General features: G+C 43.0%; 1 protein-coding gene across 4 annotated transcripts in view; it reads right to left on the bottom strand.

Annotated features, from left to right (window-relative positions):
* UIMC1 (ubiquitin interaction motif containing 1) overlaps positions 1-27,237 on the bottom strand; it is a 136,547-nt gene that overhangs the window by 66,245 nt on the left and 43,065 nt on the right. For all 4 annotated transcript variants that reach the window (XM_088465530.1, XM_088465531.1, XM_088465528.1 and 1 more), the window contains exons 3-5: positions 19,684-19,771; positions 14,839-14,963; positions 10,347-11,423 (exon numbers count right to left, since the gene is read on the bottom strand). In XM_088465530.1, the coding sequence (XP_088321656.1) occupies positions 10,347-11,423; positions 14,839-14,963; positions 19,684-19,771 (1,290 nt within the window). The remainder of the gene's footprint in view (positions 1-10,346; positions 11,424-14,838; positions 14,964-19,683; positions 19,772-27,237) is intronic.

The raw sequence follows: 27,237 nt of genomic DNA, 5'->3' as shown, positions 1-27,237 counted from the left end.
TACAGGAAGATAAGACTTTTTCCTCCTGTGGCCTGAGAAATAATTTTAGTTAATTCTGGACCAAGCAAAGCACCTCTATCAAAATGCAATGCCTCTAAAGCATGCTTGGATTCTAAATCTGCCTTCCATGATTTAAGCTGGCAGAAATGGCCAAAGCAGAAATAGGAGACTGTACCTGAATAGTATCTATTAAAGCATCACCTACATAGGTTAGAGCTTCCAGAATCTGATTATCTATGGAACTAGCTTCAGACAAATCCCCTGATTGAAAACCTGTGAGCATCTGATTCATCCAGGGACTGACTGATTGCCTTTATCACACAGACGCTGGCCAACACTGGACAGAGCGACACTCCTGACAAAGTGAATAAAGAATAAAAAGCACAGCCTCACTCTATTCATAGGATCTTTAGCAGACTGTAGTGGGAATACAGTATTCCTAACCAACATAGCAATGGGAGCATCCACTGTGGGTGGAATTTCCCAAAGCTTGATATCTTCTTCCGAAAAAGGATAAAGATACTTAAATTTTTTCGGAATATGAAATTTGGAATCAGGCTTCCTTTAATATTTCCTAAAGATGTGAAATTTCTGGGAAAAAAGATAAAGGTTTCTTCTTATGTATAACGATACTGAAGCATGCTCTGAAATAGCTGTTTCCTGTAGATGCAAAGTCTCCTTGACGGCATCTATCAATACAGAAACTCCTGAATAAAAATGGGAGTCCCCCTCCCAGTTAGAGGTGTGTTCCTAGTCAGAACCCAATTCCCTTCTTCCTCGGAAGAGGTAGCTGCAACCTCTTCATCCTGGAATGGCCTGACAGTTTCTTAGTGGCTAGGGCCCCTGCTGCCATTTTATTAAGGGACGTTGATGTCTCCGAGTGAGACATCATTCCACCTGGGTTCTACCGAGGGATTAGATAAAATAGGAGCTTGAGCACAGGGTATCATTTTCCTGAGAGTGACGCAATTCACCTATGGCCTCAACCATAGACTTGGTCCGATCAGGCATCACCGGCTGTTCCGCTGAACCTCCTGGTAATGAAACCCCCTGTGAACAACCAGCACGTAGAGAGGTTGAAACTGGGTCCCCAGCCACTACTAGGTGTAAAGAGCACCTAAATAAAATGTTTGTACAAGGACATAGATTAAATCCCTAGAGAGGGCTAAAGATTATTTATTATAATATATATTATATATCTGTCTCTCTCTGCTGGGAAGGTTCCCTTGAGGCATATACGGTAACTATTCTATATAGACCAATCACCCCACACCTGGAGAAAATATATGGGAATTCTTATGTAGTTAAGCAAATATTTTCTCTATGGTTACCAAGTCTTGTTCAGGAGATGTGAGTGTGAAAGGGATTCCTGACCTTTCCGCTGACTGGCAATCAGGCAAGCGGGCAGCATTAAATATTTGCATTTAGAGGTTATCAGCATGTTTTTTAAACCCTTCACTTGGGCAACTAAGGAGAAATCACCAAATGGACAGGGAACACCGTGCTAAGAAGTTGCATAACCTCTTCCCAAAATGTTTCAGAGGACATGTGAGATTTGAGGGCATGTGCGGGTAATTTTTGGCAAGCGAGTGGTCACAGTGGCATGTGTCATGGAATTTTTGAGCAAGTCAGGCATTTTTGGACTGTTTTTGTTTCATTTTTTTAAAATTAAGAATAATGTATAGCCCTTTTGAAAGTTGGATGTCAACCTATAACCTCCCCCCATACACCATTTTGCTACAATGTAACAGATATAGTGCTGCTGGGGGACCAACACTTAAAAAAAAAAAAAAAAAAAAAAAATGGGGGTAATGTGCACATAAGTCTTCTGGTTTGTAGTAATTTTCTGAAAAAAATGGTTTGAGAAGGGGTTTGCTCTTGCCTTGCTCATTTCACTATTGAATGAGTCCTACTTTGTGCCTATGACCATTACCACCCGGCACATCATGAATACAGAATGAAATTTGCATTCTTAATCACCTTCAACAAGATACTGTGTTTAAAAAGGTGCCAATCTGAAATACCACTTCTGCACTAACAATCTTAATGTATTATTTAAATTTAATTTCACTATAGAAGTTAAGGACATATTGATCAAAAGTTATAGGATAGGATTCTCCTATCCTGTAAACATCCATGCGTGTGACTTCTACACTGCACAATTCAATTCTCCAGATGAAGTTCTGGCTTGGCTGGAATCTTGTTCAAACAAAGAGAAACAGAAAATACGCCATATAAAAGTATACTGGATGCAAGTGTCTAGATAATTTCCGGCCTCCATTGGGCTTGTTACAGTGAGAAGAAGACCACATACAGGTATTATGGTCATCTTCCAAATGCATTTTCCAAAATCCAATTAAACAATATCCAAGATCATAATGCAGAGTCTGGTCAGTTTTAGTCCTGCTAGACAGAAACTTCTATACTCTCTTGGAAGTCTATGTACTTTTCTATGAAGTTACTTCTAATTATTATTATTCTGTATCATACTCTCAGAAGAGAAAGTACAGTCAAGATGAGTAAACTAAATTTGTAGATACAAATAACATTTTGCATTCTGAAGAGAAGAAATCAGAGTAGGCTGTTAGAAAGATCTACTATATCTAAGATGGGACTGAAATTCCTAAATGATTTCCTAATGGCAAACTAACCTACGAACTGAAATAATACAGTATAGAAAAATACAGTAGTTGGTACTTAGGGAATGGCCAGAAAATGTATGATTTGTGCCAGCAGATATCAAAATTGAAGTGCGTGGCTGTTATTGCACTGTAGAAGACTCTGGCCTCTGCTACAATCAGTGGGCAATGGACAGTATAAGCCATGCAAACTTGCCCTCAAAACACATGTACAAGTATATATGGGAACAGCCTCAGTTATCTCATTAGATGCTTTCCTGCATTTCATTGGCTAGTGAAAGAAAAAAAAAAAAAAAAGACAATCATTGGCTCCCACATTTAGAAAGTATTTTTATTTTCAGGTCAAGGGAGAAGGGAGGAACATATACCCTTCCAACTTGTAGATTTGACTTAATAGCTCCTAAATTATACATTGTTTCCAAAGTAAAGAACTCCTGTGATTTACAGAATTTGGCCATACAAAGTGTGCCAAATAATACACAGAACTAGATTTGTCCAAAAGGTTAACATTAATGTTAAATTCCATATGCAAAGCCTAAGAAAAAAAAAATTCCAGTATTAACCTGCTGTAAACTGACTCTGGGAGGAGAATAATATTTAAACAAACTAAAACAAACACTTAAAATTCCTAACAAAATAGAGAAATTGAATAAAATACACATTTTATTTATCTAGCGAGATTCCAAAGTACAATCTTATTTATATTTCACACAACATATTTACTAGGGGAGTTTCTTATTTTTTAAGCAGCTGGATGCCTCTGGACATTACAGACATTATAAAAATAAATCTTATAAAGATCAGCAATAGTGCAACACTGCCACCTTGTGTTCATTATATCTTGTGCGAGATACCTAGGGAGAATTTCCCATATAATTAAGTAAACAACAAAAGCCTTGCAAACAGAAGGACAGCAGGGAAATACATGTCACTTGTCGTCAGGTGCTTGAGGTCATGGCTCTGTGTACAGAATTCAAATACATTAGAGGACACTGGAACATTAGTGGTGTCACTTTACTTAGTTCCTGCTGTCATCTAGCACTAAAAATTTGCCCTCTACAAAAGAAGGTGCTGCTGACCTCTGGGGAGGACATCATTTACAGCACCTCATCTGCTTCAACTTCATCCTGGACTATGGATTACTTCAGGGCTCGACAAATCCCGGAGGCTACCAGATTTTGCAGTGAGGGAGGAAGCAGATCCTCATCAGCTCTGGTGGAGATTTGTGCCTACAGTATTGCAGTGTTCATATCATGCACAGGAGTGCATGTGCTGAGTGTCTGAGGTGACTGCTGTGCCTGTGTCTGTCCCAGACTCCTCTGATCTCTCCTGTCAGTCCCAGTCTACGCTGATCCTCCTGTATGTCCCGGCTGTCTACTGTCTCCTATCTCCGGCTGCATAGAGCTCTCCGGCAGTAGGGTCTATGCGTGGCCAGGGATTGCGGAGCGGCTTCAGAGGGATAGTGGTGTGACCATGAGAGGAGGGGGGTTTTGTTGTACATTCTGGCACCATTGTTTTATGTGAAATGTGGTCCGTTATTACTGGAGGGTGGAGCAGGGGAGCTAAGCAGAGCAGTGAGGAGGCCTCCATTTTACTGTATCCATTCAGCTAAGACCATTTTGTGGACTAGTATAGTGTGCATAACAGTTGCATAACACACAGAGCTGTGCTCCTCACTCTTACTTTTTTTGGGGGGGCGGTGGTCTGGCTTCTACAATTTCATCCTGGCTCCTAGATATTAGAAAAATTTGTCAATATGTCAAGCCCTGGATTACTTCTAATCCCTGTATGGGAGCAGTGATGGGCAAAAAGTGAAGTGAATGTGCCAACGGGCACATCTATGAAAAAATGTGAATGTGTTGCTGCCCTGGCACTCCAGAAAAAGACAGGGTACAGCGCAGCCCATCCAGAAAGCGCCATGGTTTTCAATGCCTTTTACTGTCAATGCTGCAGAAATGCCAGGCTCAGTACAAATGGAGCTGTTTGATCTCCAAAACAACTCATCTTTGCGAGAAAAACTCTTCACTGTGCCCTTGTTTACATTTTAAAAGACTACATTTCTCAGGACGCATTCCCTAAACTCCAGCGGCACGCTTTGAAGATGTGTGCTTTGTAAGTAAGCACATACTTATGTGAGCAATTCTTCGCCAGGATGAAGCACGTGCAGTCCAAGACGAGAACTCAGATTACAGACCAACATTTTGGAAATACCCTGTGCATAATGACTTCCAACATTGATGCAAACACCGACAAGCTGGCTAAGCAAAGCCAAGTTTCACACTGACATGAACATATTATTGTAAAAAATACAGACAGACCATGTTTCGTTCATAAATATAATAAAATTATCTTTTGATGTCTTCATTATAGCCTTACGAGTCTGGAAAAGGTCTTAGAATCCTCTAAAACTTAGAGTCTAAATACCGCAGTATAGCTTAGTGGCCCTCTGGCTTAGTTTAATTTTTTAATGTGGCCCACACAGTCTGAAAGGTTGAAGACCCTTGCCTTAGAATTATACATTGTACTCTTGAGTATAACCAATTTAACAGATGACCACCAGGTATATTTAGTGCAGTGCATAACAGTATAGCTAATATTCCTCAATTGATCATAAAATGAAATACATATGCTGTTTTTTCTTGTATGCAGCTAATTGATTATAACAACATCTCAAGAAAGCACATCATCCAAGGATCAGGGTACAAAAACAAAAATATAATACAACAATCACATTTATCAAATGCAATTTGATTTACACCCACTACAGTCAAGTTCAGGATGGGATGCGGTGCTCAGGACCCTGGCGGTCAGAATTCCAACGCCGGCATTCTGCCAGGGTTAGGATACAGACACCTAGAAAGTATCCTAATCCTCCCCTACATCTAACCCTCCCCCTCACAGCCTAAACCTTTCCCCCCCCCCCAAAAAAAGTTTAACCCTAGCTCTCCCCTAATGCCTATCCCTAACCCAAATACTTCCAGTCGAGATGCTGGCGCCGGGATTCTGAATGGTCTTAGTATTACGGCGCTGGCACTCTGAACACTGGCATCCCGACAGCCGGGAATTTACTACATCCCCTACTGTCAACTACATGTATTTTTTTGGGAGGGCATGCTTTTTTTTGAAGAGACATTTTTTTTTTGTATTGGACATTAATAGTAAACTCATTACACCAAGAACATGTGAACCTAACAGTTTTTCAACAATAAAACAAGAGAAGAAAGAAAACAAAATACATACAGAAGGTGGGGGGGGGAGAGGGTGATAAACAGAGGAAAGAAAATCCTAGGTCTCCAAACAGAGAATCACCGGTCAAACAGAGGACCCTGAGGGTGGGAGGGGCCTTATGCCATTAGATTTTTACATTTAGTGAAACTCCTTGAACTCGCCAATAGAACAAAGTGGTCATAAATGTGGTAAGGCAGTTACAAACTGGCAATGAGATCTCTTCCATGGACATGTATATGTCTAATCTAAGGAACCGGTCCTTAAAAGACGAAGGGAGTGGTGACAGCCATCTAACTGGAATAACCGCCTTATTCTTATGTCTCAAAAAAGGTTTGTATTTGGAGATTGGCCACTTTATTAGACTGAGAATCCAAAAAGGAACTTCAAGCACCCCATCTCCCACAATTTCTTTAGCCAGCTGGATAACTTGAGTCCAAAAGGAATTGAGAGGGGGACAGGACCACCATATGTGTAGGGGGGAGCCCACACTTAGATCACATCTCCAACTACATGCATTTTACTAGCATTTTTAGCAGAGATTTCATTAAGTCAATTTGAAAGTGCCTCTCACCAGCCAGCATGCCACTTTGTAACATAAAAGGGTTTTTTGTTTGTTGCTTTTCCTTGTTTTTTTTTAATTTTTACTTTTATCTTGATATTTTAATTAATTTATGACATGAGACTAACTTACAGAAGGATATCTGGAAAAAATCAGCTTTATGATAGAGATACAAAACTTGCTCATTAAAACAAATAAAACAACTATGGGATTGCCAACTAAAAAAGGTATATTTGAGTAGGATTATGGTTAATTTTTGTTAAGTCTTTGGGGCCCATATATCAATGATCACATATGCGATACGATCTGAGCACGATATTAGCGCCCATGATCACATTGAAGGATGCGATCACACCGCCCGGATGTATGAAATTGCACATGCAGGGACAGCGCTGCGATGTGCTGAGTGAAGTGACCGCGTCAGCAGTGTCTTCACTCCTGTGCATGAGTGGTCCACAGACCACACATGCGCCACGGCCATTGCCGCGGTGGGGGTTATTTCTTGCAATGTGTAGCCCACAGGCTACAGCAGCACAACATCGACACGTTAGCTGCGGGGGCCACGCTCAGTCCGATAGCATTGCATCCCCCATGGGGCTGCTGGCAGAAACTGAAAGACAACAGCAGATATCAGAGATATCGGCTGCATTGCCTCTATAATGCATCTCGGGGATATTAATTATGTGTGGTAATATGCCACAAATAATTAATGAACATTGCAGTGTCAACACCCCATTGGTTGAAACACAGGGTCTGACTCAGTCAGATGTACACTTTTGTGACGGCTCTGGAAGGATGCTAATGCTGCAGGAGGAGTCTTGTGTAAAAAGATGCCTACTGCTGGAATTGCAGATCTCATTATACTGTGTGAACATTGGTCATCTGAGTAACCCTCAGGTTACTCAATACAGCAGTCTCAGAAGACGCAGACACTGGCCTCGGCACGCCACGCAAAACGGGGCAGTTACGGCTCCGTTTAAGAATGCTGTCCATCGCAGCCCAGTCCGCGCCCCCAAATAGCAGCAGCTTGTCAATTATTCTGCGACATAGGGGGCACTGTGAGTGATTTTGCAGAACAAGATCCGCACATGCGCAGATATACGTAAACCATCGGGTGTGCTTACATCTCTGAATAAGGCCCATAGTTCAGTTTGTTGTTAACATAGCTTTCCCTGGCACAGTGTGTCTTTAATTTGCTAGTCTGAAGAGTCTAATAAAGACAAAGTGAGTAGACATGCCCATCTTCCCTTCAAACAGTGCGTCATTGGCGATTATGCAATGTCCTTTACTATCCATCACTGTAATCAAGTGTGCTCAGCACGGACTTAAAATGTATTGGGCGTTACTGGGCGGTGGCTATTCAGATGCATGGAGATGCTGCATCTCATGGGAGTGTCGCTGAAAGCGGTTCCTTACACAGACATTAAATAGCTCACACTGGAAGCCATACTCAGATGGGGAGAAGCTGCACTAGCATAGGTATGGTAAAAGTTTCAGTGGTGCGACTGATGGTGTCTTAAGACGCACCAAGCATGATTGCAGTGTCTATAGACACTCAAAGTGGGTGCCTCAGTCCTTGCACATTTGGACTGTACACCATTGCAGGGCTTTGTAGTGGCATTAGCATAAAGTTGCCGATGCGACAATGGCAAATGACTCACACACGGCCGACACTGTCTGATACCTGGCCCTTGGTGCAATTGACATGTTTAAATCATTAATTTATTATATCTACTTATATTTCATCTGCTAAAGCTTTAAATGGTAATCATTCAAAAGCAGGAGAGTATGTGCAGCCGAAACAATTGTTTTGCCTTCCTTTCCCATCCTTGTGCGGCACACAAGCCACTAACTATTAACTAAAGAAAAATAGAATGTGTGTATAGTATAGTGGCAGTAAGCAGTAATAAGGAAACAATTAAATTGATAATTTTGGATGTTCAGCTCTCTTTTTAGTAAATTCTTTATTTACAGAAAAAATATGTCATCAATGTTACAACAGCAAATAGAAAACAAAATAAAAAAATGCAGAGGGGAAGGAGCAGAGATAATCTATGGTATATGCAAGAGCAATATGAAGAATATTCCCAAAACATCAGAATGTGTTGAATGTACATATATAAGATGGAAAACCAAGAGAGCAAAAGGGGAATATAAGTAGAGAGACAGAGAATGATAAAAGAGGAAGGAGAATGGTGGAGGGTGTAGTGATCCGAAGCAGGCAGGACATCTACGAGGCTCAGGAAAGAGCAATGGCCACAGGAAGGGGAACAGTAGGGAAAGCATTGGCCTTTTGACACAACACAGCAAGGCTGTCAACTAAGCTAGACTAAGGTACCATAGACGCCAAATATCTGTCTGAATGTTTAGAGAAAGAGGTAATCCTTAGCAACTTAGTAGAGTACCAACTGGCAAAACAGACCTACTGTAGCAGCATTATTCATATGTATAAGCATATGTGGCCAGAGGTATTTCAGAGTGCAAAAGCAACCAAACCTCATTAACCAAGGGCACAGGACGCCCTAAGATCTCTGTAGCCCAGGCTATTATTTTGTTCCGAAAGGGGATAATGATAGAACAACCCCACCAAATATTGAATACTGAGCCTATTTTTACCTTAAACACCTCCAGCAAAGAGGGGACACAGTGGGAATGTATTTGTATATTATGGCTGGGCAGCAATAGCACCGGTTAACATCTTATATTGGGTCTCAAGCACCTCAACACTGAAGCAGCAGGCGTTAACTTGGAAAACCTTTTCCCAAACCTCTCTCGCCCCCCTTGATGCTAGCTTCTCATCCTACAATTCCATATAAGGAGCGGCAGCAAACAAGTCTTGCATAAGGATAGCTGTTTTGTGCAATCAGATAGTCTAAAAGGAGGTCGGATACCTACTCACTATAGGGTAAACCACGTAAGGAGGACAGAAAATGATGAATCTGGAAGAAGCAGCAAGAGTCCCATTCCTGCAAGGGTTTTGCAGTTTGTAATTCAACAAAGGACAAACAACGTCCCACTCTGTCCAATGCCGCTACCGTTCAAGGGGATACAATATCCCAAAAGGAACCAGGTGCGAAAAGAGAATTGTGAAGAAAGGGAGTAAGTGGTGACACTGCAGAAGAGACTCCATTCCTAACTTTCCTCCATACATCTAGTTGAGTGGGAGATGCTGCCTCCTCCAAGGCCACTCACTTGTGCCCCTTGGAGACCCTCATCCAGTCCATAATTCTAAGTGCTTTAGCCTGATAGTACATCAAAATCATGGTAAGCCTCTTCCCACTCTGGTGCTCACTACTGAGGAGTATAGTGTTTAAATCTAGGTCTTCTGCCAACCCACACAAAGTGACGAAAGGGATTTATGAATGTCAGTCAGGAAGCTGGAGGGAACCCCCACAGATGCAATTTAAGAACATTTATTTTGACAATGTTCATTCTGCCCAGCCACAAAAATATCTGTGAGGACAACATGTCCAGCTTTCCGTAAGGCCTGATTCAGAGATGGACTGTACTGCACAGCCATACACAAGCGACGCCTCCTGTTAGCATCTCCGATCCCAGCATTGCGACTGAGGTCGCAGCTTGGGATCACCATCCCCAGCTACAGGCTGCTTGCGAGGCCAGGAAGTCTGCGTCCATGGACACAGACCCTGGTCTCAGCACTCCCATAAAATTGGTGTGCCACGCCCCCATTTGAGTCAACGCAGGCTGTCCAGCACCGCCCTCCCAAACGCTTTTGCCTGTTAATCAGACAGAAGCTTGGGAGAACTGGGTGCAAGGACACGTTCTGCATATGCAAAAGCGCAGACTGCCAATCATCAGACATGTGAGCTAACCATCGGGCCCATATTGTGTAACAATGGTACATAGTTACTGGATGCATAGATGTAATAAGAATTTAATTCTATTATCATGGTGCTTACCTGCGAATGACTTGGCTCCACCATAAGTGGAGAGGGATGTGCAACTTCCAAAGGTTTATGAACTGGACTCTGATAAACCTTTTGCCTTTTGCTTGACACATGTGGTGCCTCTGAGCCATCAGAATCACAGGGAGGCTCCTCCTTGCTTTGTCCTGATTTGTGCAGGTCACAATCATCAATAATTTCTTCTGTATCTTCTTGACTGATGTTACCTTCTAACTGTTCATTGCAACTTTGACGTGAAGCTGCTAGCTGAATGGGTTGTCCGTAGTTCATTTTATGCAAGAGGTGTCTCTGAGCTCTTTTTAAGCTCTTTTGATACACCTCAAGCTGACAGAGAATGACTTTGGTGTATTCACTGGGCTCCACACCCTTTGGACAGAAAGGGACACCCCAGTAGTAATGAACTGTCCTTTCACTTTTCTGTTCTTTTCCTCCTCTACAAGCAGAACTTTCAAATCTGTCCAGAGAAGCAATTTCGGTATTGTCCAACATTGTGGTTTTCTCATAGCACAAGTTCTTTTCACAGGCTTCCTTATTAGGAGATATATTGTCCCCTTTGGAGAACTCAGACTGATTTGAGGTATTTAACACGGTCATGGAGTCCAACTGGGAACTTTCTGAACAGTGTGAGCACTGATCATCTATTTTATCTGGTAACTTTACAGCATTTGGGCTGTTGCCCTGAAATAATCTACAGGGCAACAATCTGTGTCGACATGGGGACTTCAAAGGAAACACAGGGCTTAAAGCAACCGCTTTATATGGCGACAAGCTTAGTACATCAATACTGCTCTTTAGAGACAGTGGAGAATCTTTACAGTTATCTATGTATGAAACAGGACACTTGAGATTTGGAGACAAAATGACACTGCGACTTTCCACAATATCTTGACTTAAACGTTTCAAAAGCACCATGGGGCTTTTTGAAGAGCTTTCACCTGAAAGTCTAGAGAGTTGAGATAAGGGCAGTTCCTCACTGTGTTCCTGCAAACCAGTGTACTCTTCACTTGAATGCTTCTCATTTGTTAATTCAGGTCCTCTGACACTAGTGGAAAGATCATGAACTTGACAACTCTGAAAAGAAGCACAAAATGAATTGCAATGTGTTATTTGTCTCCATTTACCAATTTAAAATTATAAACAAGTATATTAAATGAGGAGCTTAGTCTCCATAGAAACCTATTGTTCAGGAAGATTCATTTTCTTTAAGATGATATGATAATGTTTATATACAATGCATACAATTGTATCCAAAGACAAGAGGGTAAGTTTACTAAAGATTGGAATACTAAAGAGCATGGGAACTGCTGCAAACTGACCAATTAGAGCATCCCCATTCATTCCTATGGAGTGGAGTGTGTCTCCAAGTGCCTTCATTCATTATTCAGGGCTCTGGGAGTAGCATCAGCAAAGTTTTTTTATGTTTTGCCAAGATTCTGGAAGCTGCATGGAACAAAGAGCACATGACCCCTTTAGACTGTGAGTAGTAAATTGGTGAACAAGGGCTGTGTGTGGGTTTTTTTCTTTTCTTTTTTACAGGTGGAATATAGATGCTAGTTGGCCCTTAATGTCTGGGCATGCTGGCACTTATGGTTCGACAAATGCCATTATGCCGGGACCTGTAGGCCCCTTGTAAAAAAACAATATTTATCTATTTTTATACTATTTCCTCCGCACCCAAAGTACAGGGGGTGTGGAGAAGAGCCCTGGACGCTGATAGAGTTTTCAAAACATAAATTAAAAAAAAAAAAAAAAAAAAGACAGTTTATTGAATATTTTTGCACAAACATAGAAAGTATTGAGAATAAACATAGTGCTTTGCAAGTCAGGAAAAGTAATAGATAGTCACACAATGAGCATAAAGAAAAATAACATATCAGTGAGTAACACATGTAGGGCACAATCATAAAATTGACTTATAAACTAAGGTAATGGTAGAGGGAGGTGGGGGAAAGGAAGGAGGAAGAGACAATATAAGTGAGAAAAATAAAAACTTAGAATGCAAATACTAGGAAACTAAATAGCAGATAATCGGGGTCCAGCCTCATAGGGAGTCTTCCATGAAGTGATTGGGGGTATCATGTATAACGGAGGGGATACACTCCACACGTTAAGTAAACAAGATATTGTTTATTGTAGCAGAAAGGTAGGGAGGAGAGACCACTTTGGAAGCAATTTGGCATCAAGCTGTGTTGAGTATGCGTTTAATCAATTTGTGTGTTGTACGTGAAATTTGTGGCAGTGGACGAGATAACAAGGAGTAAAAAGGTAAAGCAGGAATTTAAACACCTGATATAGCTCTAATGAGATCTTTTCAATAGTATTGAATTTGGGGGCATAACCTCCAAATGTGCAGTAGGATACCACGTTGGCCACACAAACGCAAGCACATCTCAGAGGCAGTGGGGTAAATTGTACAAAGCCAACTGGGGACCAAATACCAGTGATATAAAAGATTAAAACAGTTTTGCTTTATTCACACGGAGATGGAGCTTGGAAAGGCTGATTTTCCTTAAGAAGTGGGAACCCCATTTTTTTTTTTTTGAGGGGAAAGGTCCCACTTCCCTAGGGATTCCAGCCCTGGGATGACCAAGTTTGGGGCTGGTTGCCATAATGGCAGGAGGACCCCACTGTGTGTGTATCCTTGCTATAGCCTAGTGCTGGTAATTGGAAAATAAGGAGGAACCCCACAACGTTTTTCACCATATTCTCCAAAACCATTCTAGGCTCAGTTATGGATTTTGGGTGCGACTCCACACATTTTTCTCTATTTTTAACCATTTATAAAAGATATTAGGCAAACAAAGCCCGCAACCGTGCATGCACAAAAAATCTCTGAAAACCCCTACAGCAAATGCATTACACAGAGTCAATGCACAAAGGTGCTGATGCATTCAAGTCACACGGTATCAGAAATGTGGCGGAAAAGTCACGGACATTCCTGTAAGGTCATTAGTAGTGCAAGCAAAAATGGTCTGTTCAGTGGGCAAGTTAAGAGAGTATCGCGGGTGCGTCAATGCAAGCAGTTGCGTTTACAGACACACAGCTGCAAGCATAGGGGCCATGGTCATATGGAGTAATTGCACCTCCCATAGGACTGGTGCGACCAATGATGGCATCTAAGGATGCGCCAATCGATATTACAGAACGAATGGCTGCTAAAATCTGGTGTTTCAGACCTTGCACCCTCTCACAGATGTACACAAGGGGAAGGAGTTTGTAGCGGTATCTACATAAACTCAGACAGGCGTCACCAACAGACGCTGCTGTATGCGACTCAGAGTCAGGCCCTAAGTGAGCAAATGAGCACCTGGCAACACTAACATCAATGAGAGGAGTTTGCTGCTCACTGAGCAATGGTTGGAATCAGTGCAGAAGGAGTTGGAGACAGCTAGAGCAAGATCCTGGAGGTAGATAGCCAGGTAAGAAAGTCATGGCACATTTCAGTACAATAACAAAGCTATTGGTAGAGGGCTGTGCTATATGTGTGCTCTATATAAATAACAGATAATAAATAAATAATACATTAAGTGGCCTCAAAAAGGACTTCTGTGAATTAGACAGTAAACCCTTAACAAGGATTTTCAAGGTACTAAATACTACATCGGTTGCACTTTAAAGAATATGAGAAGGGGATAGTGGCTATGAAGTTGTTGGTTGCAATCAAGGACAATTGTTCCTTTGGGCGAATTTATCTCTCGGCTACAGGCTCTGCAGTAGGGATGTTCTGCATTCTCAATGGAAAGAAAGAACTATGGGTCAGGCAGAGGCTGAAGTTATCTTGTCAAGCTAAATGCTTGTTAACCAGATCTCATTGTGCTTAAAATGCACTTCAACTGCAGATGCACTTAAAATATAACAAGAAGTGTTAAATAATAAACAGTGCATTAAAAAGTTAAATGCAAACAAACATTTGTATATTTAAAGTTTCATTTGTTACAAAGAATTTTATTTCCACATCTGTTTACTTTGGCCTCTAACATGCATCACTATTTTAAATGGTACCGAGTAAGTAACCCAAATATCAGGCCAATCTGTAGAACCAGGATGTAGCTTCAGTCCCGGCTGTCGGGTTGTCGGCACCGGAATCCCACCGCCTGCATCCCAACTGTAAGAAGAAGTAGGGTTAGGTGGAGGGTTGGGGTTTGGCACTAGGGGGAGGGTTAAGGTTAGGCATTGAGGAGGGGGGGGGGGGGAGGTTTAGGCAGCAGGGAGGAGGAGTTAGGACACTTACCAACAGGTGTCAGATTCCTAACCCTGACGGGATTCCAGCGTTGGGATACTGACCGCCGGGATCCCAAACGCTGCCACCCCGTACCCAACCCGTAGAACAAGACCATGTTTAGCCAGTGACAGTGTCAATGAACTGTTATATATAAAGTAAGCAAAATAAAGAAGGATTTATTTAATTGATTCGAGTACGCCTGTTAACACTTGTCTACCAAATCTACAACTAGAAAATTTTACATTACAAAAAGTTTATATTTACATTGTCCTGAATAGCCTCTTGTAAAAGCTCATCTTCTTCTTCTTCTGCTCTATATGCCATGTGATTTGCTTGCTCGTTCTGACTAATCTTTAGTGCCAGGGCCAGTTGTTCCTCCTCGGTCATATCTAGAATTTAAGAAAAATCAACAAAAAAAATAAACCTTTAACTTCGAGCTGTGCTTTCGAGTCCCATTGACAGGAGTACTTAACGCTGAAATTAGCAGTTACATATTTAATGTACTTTAATAAATATCTATTCACTGCATTAAAAAATAAGAGTTATGGTATAACATATCTTTGTTAACTCTTTTTCTTCGAGGTCCATGGGGTCCACAGTCATTACGTTGGGGTATGAATCCCGGTCACCAAACAGTTAATGCAAACGAGTTCTCTGCTCCCAGGATGCACCGGGGTTCCTCCTCATATACCCCACCTCCTGCCTCAGGTAGCCGGTTCGTTACCAAGCTCAAGCAGGCAGAGACAAACAAAGGGTAAGAAAGAAAAGACCCATACTTACGAGTCCAGACTCTCAAGAGAAGAAACTACGGAAAACCTCCCCCAGAACTACAGGTGCGTCTGGGTGGGTGTCTTGTGGACCCCATGGACCTCGAAGAAAAAGAGTTAACAAAAGGTATGTTATACCATAACTCTTATTTTCTTCTTCGGGGTCCATGGGGTCCACAGCCATTACGTTGGGGATATCCCAAAGCACTAACCCTACGGGCGGGGACGCTCCTGACTCTCGGAAGAGAGGAGAATCCTACGCCCAAAGGAGGCATTCTGAGAGGCAAAGGTGTCAAAGGAATAAAATTTGACAAAAAGGTATGGATAGAAGACCATGTGGCTGCTTTACATAATTGCTCAGCAGAAGCACCCCGGCGGGCCGCCCATGATGGACCTACCGCCCTAGTAGAATGTGCCGTCACTGAATCCGGCACCCGCATACCAGCCTGTGTATAAGCCAATGAAATTGCCATGCGAATACATCTGGCCAGTGTCTGTTTACTGGCTGGCCAGCCACGTTTGTGACAACCATAAAGCACAAAAAGTGAATCGGACTTCCTCCATTTGTTCATGCGTTTAACATAAATTCTTAACGCGCGGGCCACATCCAGGCAAGCCTCACCTTGTGAGAGACTTGTGCCCTGAAATGCTGGAACTACTATTTCTTCATTAATATGAAATCTAGACACCACTTTCGGAAGGTAACCCTCCCTAGTACGTAGTACTGCTCTATCTTGATGAAATACCAAGAACGGCTTCCGGAAGGAAAGCGCAGCTAAATCCGATACTCTACGTGCAGATGCCATAGCAAAGAGGAATACCGTATTTGCTGTTAGCCACTTGATGTCTATTGAATTCAAAGGCTCAAACGGAGGAGCCTGTAAAACCTTCAGAACTAGAGTCAAGTCCCACGGAAAACAACCGGGGAAACGAAGGGAGGCTGAATCCTCAACACCCCCTGAAAAAAGGTCTTTATATCCAGTCTCAGAGCAATTTTATGTTGAAATCAGACTGAAAGAGCTGACACCTGTACCTTTAAAGAGGCCAGGCGGAGCCCTTTTTCCAGACCGCTTTGAAGAAAATCAAGCACTCTGGATATCAGGAACTTCTGTGGATCATACCCTTTCAGTTCACACCACTGAAAGAAAGTATGCCAAACCCTATAGTATATACGGGCTGAGGATGGTTTCCGTGCCTTCAACATCGTCCGTATAACAGATTCGGAAAACCCCTTCTTCCTCAAGACGGAGGTCTCAAGAGCCATGCCATCAGCGATAGCCGATGAAGATCCGGGTACCAGCAGGGACCCTGTAGCAACAGATCCGGTCTCAATGGCAGAGGCCATGGAGTGTCTATGGAGAGAGAATGTAGATCTGTGAACCAGTGCCGTCTCGGCCATGCCGGAGCTATTAATATGAAGGTTCTGAGCGTATATGTGCTGCTTTCTACTCTCAACCCACACACCTGTAGCAAGGGAAGGGGAGAGACAGTGACAGTATACAGGAATTACAGTTCTTTTACAGAAGAAACAGTATCCATAAACAACAATCACGTCATGCATAAATACTCTGCGAGCCATATGCATATAAGCTCTCACTACCACAATCAGCCTAAGTTTAGGTAGGATAGAGCCCTGTAAAATACCTAAACCAGCAGTAGGCAAGGCATACAGGGAGACTGCCCAGCGTCCTGTTAGGAGCAGCGTTCAGAGAGCAACTGACATACACTCTGGCTGCCCTATATGGAGGCTGAGAGGAGCAATCCACAATCACTGTGCCAGAGGACTGAACTAGCGTGTAGATTGGGGGAGGGGCCGCCGGGGAAGCGTACCTCCCCTATGCTGCTTGGACCTGCCCGGGAAAATGACCTGGCTGCCGCCACAAGCCCCGGCTGGTCAGGAACATCATATCCCAGCGGTCTAGGCTAGAAGACAAGCCGTATGCCTCCAGACTGCAGCGCGCCTCCGGCCAGTCTCACCGACGGAGGACGGACCGCCAAATGGTCCCGGCGTCAGCGGCCGCCACAACCACCTGCTTACCTGCCATCCCTTTGATCCGGTTGCAGTCCAGGGCCTGAGAGCCCCTGCCGAATCCCCTGCCATGGACCTGCCAAGGCTAGCGGTGCGGCGCCGGAGGAGGTAGTTGCAGCGCGTGGCCGGTGCGCCTCCAATCAGGCGCGAGGCTGCCTCCACGACAGCTCAGACCACCCGCTGATATAGAGAGTAAACTCTTTTTTTTTTGTACTCGTCTGCAGGACTGCTCCAGCAGTCCCACCGTCTATGTGGTGAAACACACCAAACAGGAAGAACTGACTACCTGAGGCAGGGGGTGGGGTATATGAGGAGGAACCCCGATGCATCCTGGGAGCAGAGAACTCTTTTGCATTAACTGTTTGGTGACTGGGATTCATACCCCAACATAATGGCTGTGGACTCCATGGACCCCGAAGAAGAAACAGTGTACACTAGACCCAAAAAACAACAATACATAAATGCATAATACAAATGCATTAGATACATATGTTGTCAGTATTGCACAATAACATGAAAACTATTTTACGCTATTCTGCTGATCGATTAAGGCTAAACTCTTTGCAAGTTGGTAACTATGTTGGCTTTTATGACCACAATGGGACTCATTCATAACTGAGGTCTAAAATGGTGCTGTTTTAAAAACATAAGAAAACCCTAAATATTGCATGTACGTATTGTAAGTTACACATACCTTCTGAGAAGTAGAACTGAAAATACATACAGATGTGTACACATATATCTTACCTCCGTGCACTACAAGTCGTGTTAAACATAATGTGTGAGCGCAGCGTGTCTATTCGTGCGACTTTTTCCTGCAAATGCGTCTTATTTGCACAATGGTGCGAATAGAACGCATAAGCAGCTTCTGCTGATTAAAATTATATGTGGCATGCCTACATTCTCTGTGTAAAAATAGATTTTGTACCATGCGCTCACCATGTCTATATATCATATTATAGAAAATGTAGCTAAGGTAAAAAATGTGGAGATGACAACAGATCTAATGAATGTTATAAACAATCTTTTATTTATATAGACACCATATACCAATGCGTCTAGTGATATGGATGGCTATTTTAGACTCTTATATGTCTCCTTTCTGGTAGTAGGAGTATGATGGTAAAATAATCTAATAAAAATTATATATGATGATTAAGTCCTATATGGAAGGATCAAGGTATGTCTGGGTGGCAGGTGTGCCCTTTGAGGGGGTTACCTTTCCGTAAATATATACGGTACCCTTATGTTATAATATCAGCTCAGTATTTGTCCATACCGACTAGTAGCCAAGAAAAAGTCAGCCAATAGGACTGATCCCAAGTGGGTAAATAATGTCCGGGTGGTAGGTGTGCCCTTTGAGGGGGTTACCTTCCCGTAAATATATACGGTACCCTATGTCTAAAAAGACAAGTATGTCCCTTTGGCTACTTGCAATGTGCTAGGGAAGTGATGGTAACCTTATGTAGAAAGGTAGCTCTCCGTATGTGGATATCCACGTACGTGTCCCTGCACTGTCTGAAGCAATGTCCCAGTGATAGAGTGAGCCGTGCAAAGTGTGACTGCAGCGTATATATATATATTATTATTTTTGCCCTATTATCTGTGGAACACCATTCATGTGAATTTAGGAGCTATGGGGAAAGAGAGTCAGGTAGTTTTACAGATCCTAGTTTATTAATTTGTCCCATGCAAGATCCCAAGCCTGCCTCTCAGGAGATGGCATCACTGGCACCACCCATGAAAATGAGCCGTGCTTATGCATTGTATAGATTACAAGTATAGGGGAGGAATACAATTAGCTTCTAATTACCCACATCGCACGGGAAAATGCTATTCAATGAAAATAGCATTTTCCCTGCATGGAAAATAAGGGGTTAACGCACAGAAACCCACTGAATCCACATAAGCTGCGTAATCAATGGGTTTTCCCACACGTTAAATAACCCCCCCCCCCTCCCCGATGCTTTTCTCTTGCTGACTTTTCTTCACAGCTCCTGAAGTCCACCTAGGGAAAATGACACACAGGGTTAACCCCACTAATGGAATTGCAGGCTGCAGTAAACCCGCTGCCAATTGGATTCCACTGTAGGAATCTAAAAAGGCTCATCATACTTCTGAACTCGCCCAGTTGAAAAAGGAAGTAAATGAGGCAATTAAGTTGTTCTCTGTACATAATATTCCAGCATTACACCAACAACCAATTGCAGATATTAGGATACTGAAGTGGTCAACAATATTCAGTAACAATCAAATCAGGAGTGTTCCACATTGTAAATGGTGTTTTTATACTAGCAATCCGTTTTTTCTTACGTGCAATTTTTTTTTTGACTGGCAGAGTTTTTCGGTGGAGTGGAGTCCTGAGCCTCTTTTTTGGTAAAATACTTTCTCTCACTATTACCTGAAATAAAAAAAAAAAAATGGTTAAAATTAAGACATCTTTTCAGCATTCTAAAAGTCTGCAAAGAAAAGAGAGCTATTATTTACTAAGTCTAGTGTCAAGCATAAAAAGAATAACAAAGCTGAATTCAAATACATTTCAGGTAAAATAATATTCAAATATGTCACGGTTTCCATGGCCACCAAATAGTTTGCAAAGTACTAAAATCAAATGATATCAGAAAAAGTATAGAAAATAAAAAAGCTATTATGTACTGAAGTAAAGAGGGGGAAGTGTGTGTGATGTATTCACCAAAAACTACAAATCCCTATACGGGCAGTGCCACGAGGGGGATCCCGGGGGTGGCAGTGAGGCAATAGAGGTTTAAGGTGCGGCCAGACCAAACTTCCTGCCAGGCCCGAAAGGTAGAGTGACACTATGTCGCCTGGTGGAGCAGCTCAATCCCAGAGCTTCTGCACTGCAGCGCCTCGATTATTAGATGGGAACCCTGGCTGACGTCCTTCCGGTGCCCCCGCCTGCTCTCACCTCCGGCTCTGCAGACCGCACAGAGTCAGATTACTACAAACTGGCAATATTTCCCTGCCTCTCTGGTCTGCCCTCTTCCCAGCTCAAGTGACCGTTCATCCACCACCGAGCTACAATATAGGTCTCGTGGGATGCTGCATCAACATCTCATGAGACTTGCTTCCAGGACTCTGTGCATTGCAACTTCTCCGAATCCCTCCTTCCTGCAGCCCGAATCCATCGATTTCCTTCCATTCACAGCCGCGGGGGGTGGGGGGAGGGCTAGGTTTAGGGCTCCCGGGGGGGACTTAGGGTTAGGCAACCCGCCGGGAGGGTTAGCCTAGGGGGAGGGAGGGTTAGGCACCCCCCGGGGGGGAACTTAGGGTTAGGCACCCCCCCGGGGGACTTAGGTTTAGGCAGCGGGGAAGGGGGTGGTTAGGGTTAGGCACTTGGGAGGGGAAGTTAGGGTTAGGCACCCCTAAGGAGGGTGAGGTTAGTGGATACTTACCTATCCACGATCGGGATTTCCAGCGCTGTCGGGCTTCCGCTGCGTCGCACTCTGCTCCTGTCAGGCTGCCGCTGACGGGAATTTCATACCCATTCCCTCTGTAGTGCAGCTTGTACACCCTTCCCTCTACAATACAGCTAAATTGCCCCCCCCTCAACTTCCCCCTTCCCCCTGCAAACATAAACCCACCTTCCCCTGCAGTGCAGCCCAAATCCCCTTTCCCCTGGAGACAGAACCCCACCTTCCCCTGCATCCAGAAGCCCCCTTCCCCTGCATTGCAGCACAAAATAATTACTACTGGCCACTGCAGACTAGAGATGTGCGCCGACCACCGTGTTTTGGTTTTGGATCTGGATTGGTTTTTGACAAAACCTCACATCCGTGTTTTGGATCTGGATTTGTTCTTAAAAAAAAAAAAAAAAAACAGCTAAAAAATCACATAAAATGGGCCATTTTTTTTTGTTCCTACAGTATTAATAACCTCAATAACATTTATTTCCACTCGTTTCCAGTCAATTTTGACCACCTCACAGCTCACAATATTCATTTTTTTCATCTAGTTAAAGGGCTAAAAGGTTGCATCCAGCTTGCTGGCTCAAATCTGATTGATATAATTATTAATAGAGTTGAGGACTGTGTAAAGATGGTGGTTGGGATACCCTTGAAGATTGAAGAATTGATAGTTTGTGCAGCCCCTGGCTGTAAAATTGATAAATTAAAAAACAATTCATTGGTGCAGCCCCTGGCTGTAAAATTGATAATAAATAAATGAAAAAACAAATCATTGGTTCCTAAACCAACCATAACATTAATTTAAAATGTCAGGCAGCAATGCCCCAGGGACCAGCACATAATGGAAAGGAAAAAGGTGCAAGATGGAATAGTCCTTGGGCCTTCCCACCCACCCTTATGTTGTATACGAAACAGGACATTCACAGTTTAACAAACCAATCATTTCAGTGACAAGGACTGCCAATTGTGGCTGAAATTACTGGTTTGTTTAGACCCCCATAAAACAAGCTGCCAATGTGCAGTGGACATGGAAATGAAAATGATCCCATACACAAACTGGCTTTACATTACAAGTTGTTGTCTTCCTCCCCATCAGTGTGTACATCCTCTTCTTCACACAATATTAATTTGTCCCAGCTGGAATCCACCATAGGCGCCTCTGTAATTTTTTTATATAATTGTTGGCAGAGGTCTTCCTCGTGGATTTGTAATTCATTATAATGAACATCATCTTTTCCGCATTTTGTGGAAGTAACCTCCTACGCCGATCACCGACAAGGTTGCCAGCTGCACTGAAAACTCTTTCGGAGTACACACTGGAGGGTGGGCAACTTAAATAATGCAAAGCCAGTTTTCTGTATCGGACTACCACTTGCCTCTTTTTCCTGCCAGTACTGAAAAGGCACTATCTAACATGCCTATTAGGATGTTCTCTCTGAAATAGTCCTCCACCATTCTGTGAATGGAGACAGTGTCCGACATAGTCACGGTATAAGACATGTCACTAGTAGGCAGTTCTCTCAGGCCCAACCAGATGTAATTTTTTGGTGAACGATCTGCATGACCAGCAGGTATTCTGTAAGGAAAATTGAGTTTTTTCCTGACAGCAACAGAAACTGAAGGAGGAGATGATGGCGTTTCACATGCGGCTGCAGCTGACAATTTTTATTACCAACAGCTCTTTGCATAGTTTTAGATTTCGGTCTGTTGAAAAAAAAAAACAACCTCACAAGGTAGGACTTAAACCTATGATCCAGAATGGTCACCAAAATATATTTTTCAGATTTCAATACATTGAAGACTCTTGGATCCTGGTGAAGTGAATCAAGGGCTTGATCCACCAGTCCGACATACCTTGCGCAATCGCTCCGCTTCAGTTACTCCTTCAGTTTCTCCAGCTGTTTTTGCAAGAGTCTGATGAGGGGAATGACCTGATTCAAGCTGGCAGTGTCTGAACTAACTTCACGTGTGGCAAGTTCAAAGGGTTTGAGAACCTTGCACAACACGGAAATTATTCTCCACTGCTCTTGAGTAAGGTGCATTCCCCCTCCACGGCCTATGTCATAGGCCGTTGTATAGCCCTGGATGGCCTTTTGCTGTTCCCCCATCCGCTGAAGCATATAAGAGGGTAGAATTCCATCGAGTTACTACCTCTTGCTTCAGCTGATAGCAGGGCAAATTTAACAGTACCTGCTGGTCATGCAATCTTCGACAAGCGTTTGCCGAATGTCTAGATATTTTGCGGGCCACTGAGAGCATCTCCTGCACGCCCCTGTCATTTTTTAAAACATGTTGCACCACCAAGTTAATTGTGTGAGCAAAACATGGGACGTGTTGGAATTCGCCCACATGTAATACTCTCACAGTATTGGTGGCATTGTCCGAAATCATATATCCCAAGAAGAGTCCAAGTGGGGTAAGCCATTTAGCAAAGACTTCCCTGAGTTTTTCTAAGGTTCTCAGTGGTATGCCTCTTAGTGAAACCAGTTATACAAAGAGTAGCCTGCCTCTGTATCAGCTGTCTTTTGGTAGATGTTGCTGCTGCTGTTGTAGGCAATACACATACCCTGTGGGCTGTCACAGTCATGTAATCCTTAGTTTGTCCTGTACCACTTGCCCACATATCAGTGGTCAAGTGGACAGTGGGTACAACAGTATTTCTGAGGACATTAAGAAGGTTTTTTTTAATGTCCTTGTACAGACTTGGAATTGCTGTTCTAGCGAAGTGATATCTAGAAGGAATCTGGTAGAGAGGACACAGGACCTCAATTAACTGTTGAAAACCCACTGCAGTAATGACGGATACTGGGCGCACATTTAATACCAGCATAGCAGGTATGGCGTTAGTAATCTGCTGTGCAACTGGGTGATTGCCGTCATACTTGTTTGCCCTTGCAAACGATTGTTTGACAGTAAATGGTTTTTTGGCGGATACACTACAAGTAGTCTTCCTCCTGGTCCCCTTCTGGGATGAAAATCCACTCACAGCAACAGCAGCAGCAACAGGCGTAGTCATCAAGGATCCTTCTGAGTAATCATGGATAGGAGAGGAGTCAATCATGCTTCGAATAACAACATTGGATGCAGCAGTACTACTCGCGATGACGAATGAAGAAGATGTTTATGATGCAGATGTTGGTGGTGAAGATCGAAGGTGCTTGGATTCCACAGAGAGGGAGCAGGTAGGTGACACTGGACTTGTTACGTTTTGAGTTTTAGAACTTGGCGACATACACTTTGATAATTGATTAATGCACTCCAAGTGACGTAACTAGGAGGTTCCTAGGTGGTTTAGGTCCCTCCCTCTACTCACTCTTGCTTGACAACTGTTGTCCGGATTGGGGTGGAAATAATTCCACAGGTGAGAAGTGGATTTTTTTTGTCTTTTGCCCTGGCATGACAACAATGGGCTTTGGCTTTTTCAATCCATGGGTAACAGCTGTTTCCTTACTTACACAAGGGACTTCCTCGGCATCAACATCCTCATCACGAAAATCTTCATCATCAACATCCTCATCATCCTTAGCACCTTCAACTACCAAAATATCCTCCTCCTCTATGTGCAATTCCACAGAAGCATCCTTGATGACTACATTTGCAAGATGTTGACTGCCCTTCCCCACATTTACAGAGGGCACACAAAATGTTGGAACTTGGAGGATCCTCCAGTACACTAGTACGTCGGCTCACACATGGCAACCACAGACACACTTGCACTCTCCTCTGGGATTTGAGATTTCGATTTCTCAGAGCACACAGTTTTTCCGGAGCGGTCTTACTCATCTTAACAACTTTAAATTTTTTAATGGTACCACCACTACTACTACAAGCAAAAGGGCTATCAGAACCAGCAGTCAACATAAAGGCCAAGGCCTTATCCTTTCCTTGCCACTTCGTGTAGTGAAGGGCATATTGCCATTATTTTGTTTATCTAAAGGCAACTTGCCTTTCAATTTTTTTTTCTTTACTACAGTAAAAGTAGCTTTACCATATCCAGGGCGTCACTTAAGCCCTGGGGCATGGGCCTTCCTAGAGGACAAGGAAGTTGACGGCCTTGCATTATCATGATGACTGCTGGCGGCAGCTACAAAATGTGGTTCTTGGCCTTGCTCTCCTGTCATGTGACAGCCCTCCATATTTTCTGCGGTCTTGAAGCAGTGTCACAAGCACCAATAGTGTAGCCAAGGTGCGGTTACAAAATTCACACACGTGCAGTCGTGCGCACACCCAAAAATATCTCACACAGAAAAAAAAAAAAATAGACAAGAGACTTTTTTGGGGGGGTCCAGAACTTGGGCCCAGAGCACAGATTGATGACGACTGGAGTCGGGCAGCACTAGGTTGCGTCGCTGTATCTTCTGCGGCTAAGCCTAATATGCACACAGGAAAAAAAATAAAAAGACAATATATTTTTATTTTTTGGGGGGTCCAGAACTTTGGCCCAGATGGACACAGCAGACAGCACAGCACCAGCCCAGATGGATCAGCAACAGCACCAGCCCAGATGGACACAGCAGTGACAGCACCAGATGGATCAGCAGTGCACAGCAGACAGCATAAATAAGTAGTAGTACCACCTCTCCCACCCTACACTTCCCACCCTCCATGTTCAGTCTCCACAGCCGGAGAGAAATGGCGGCCGCTGCAGGGTCCCTTATATAGAGACGAAAGCTTGCGAGCCGTTAGATTTCGACTGTATGGTTTTGCCTTGGTTTGAGATCCGGATCTCAAAATTCGGATCTCTGAGATCCGAATCCGCTCATCTCTACTGCAGACTGACACCCACTTTCCCCCTGCAGTCAGACACCCTCCTCCCCCCAGTAGTGCAGCTTGTACCCCCCTTCTCCCTGCAGCTAGACTCTTCCCTCAACAATACAGCCAGATCCCCCCCTCTCCTTTCCCCTGCAGCTAGAAGCCTCCCTTCCATCTACAATACAGCCAGATTCCCCCCTCCAGCTAGAAGCCTCCCTTCCTCCTGAAGTGCAGCTCTAATCCCCCCTATCCCCTGGAGAGGGAAACCCACGTTCCCCTGCATCTAGAAGCCCCCCTTCCCCTGCAGTCTTAAATTCCTCTACTCCCTGCTGCCTGAAACTTTATAGTTCCTGCAGTTGCCCGCACTATAAAGAATTAGGAACAGTCTAGACAAAGGTGAGACAGCTAAAACCCAGAGTCTCCGTTCATGGGCACATGGGTAAGTCAAACTCACATACAAATTATGTTATCTCTCTCTCTGTAATTATATATATATATATATATATATATATATATATATATATATCTCTCTCATTAGAAATAAGATTCAGAACCAGTGTTTCTAGCCACTTCAGACATTGCAAAGATAGTATTCGAGCGAATTTGAGATTTCTGGGCATTGAACATGTTAAAGTGTATAAAAAAGGAGGAGATCGAGAAAACATGCTGGCTAAACGGGAGACTTTTTGGATTCTTACATTAAATACTAATGTACCCCCATTGACTTAATGAGGGGTTTGAAATTACTCAGTTTTTAAAAAGCTAATTTTGCCGTTATTTAAAGAGTGAAAAAAAGAATTAATATACCTTCTGTCCAAGGTTAATATGTTCTCTGCTCAGCCTCTTCAGATTAAAAGATGTTTTTTGCTACCATATGATTTGGCTATGTTGTAAATTGTATCAATGTATTAAGTTACCTTTTTTGTTGTACCAATTTTTATGGTACCAATTTATGTTGCTATGTTCTAATCTAGATAGACTAATTACATGAGAAGAAATCCCTGGAATACTGTAGATGATTCTATGTTCTTTTTTGTCTCCAGTGCATTATTCATACCATCCAATTTTCTAAAAGTGTCCCGCATAATATGTCTTTTATAATATTATTACTATTCCTAATATTATGTTCATATGATATTGTATGGACTATATAATGGAAACATTGTATTTTTATATGCATTTTTATAAGCGTGCATATGTTTTTATATGTGCTTATATGTATAAATGAAGAATTTCATGAATTTAATGTAATGAGATAATGCTGTGCTGCATATTTCTTATTGGTTCATGAGTTCTATTTAACTGCCCTCAACAGATCACCAGCCAGCCTCCTGATGAAGTCCTAGTGACAAAATGCATAGGGGTGTGGCCTGGTGATCTGTCTTTCTGTGGTTAGTGCTCTGGTGAAGAGCTGGAGACATTCAGGACGCCAGCTGGGAGCACCATTCCATTACTCTACTGTCAAACGCCGGTGGTTAACAGTTTGTTGTGTTTCCGCACGCTCTGCTTGTTTTTACTTGCCAATAAATTTCATCTAGTTGATGCACGATGTAGCGCCCCGCATTCGTGTTATACACACACACACACACACACACACACACACACACACACACACACACACACAGAGCAGGTAAAATAAACATTGAACACCAACATTTCTCAGTAAATATTTGTAATGGGGCTATTGTAA

Source organism: Taudactylus pleione, unplaced genomic scaffold (genome assembly GCF_031769625.1).
Source record: "Taudactylus pleione unplaced genomic scaffold, aTauple2 ptg001990l, whole genome shotgun sequence".
NCBI lineage: Eukaryota > Metazoa > Chordata > Amphibia > Anura > Myobatrachidae > Taudactylus > Taudactylus pleione.
The sequence above is the reverse complement of the archived record's forward strand: the minus strand, read 5'-3'. Positions and strand labels throughout refer to the sequence as shown.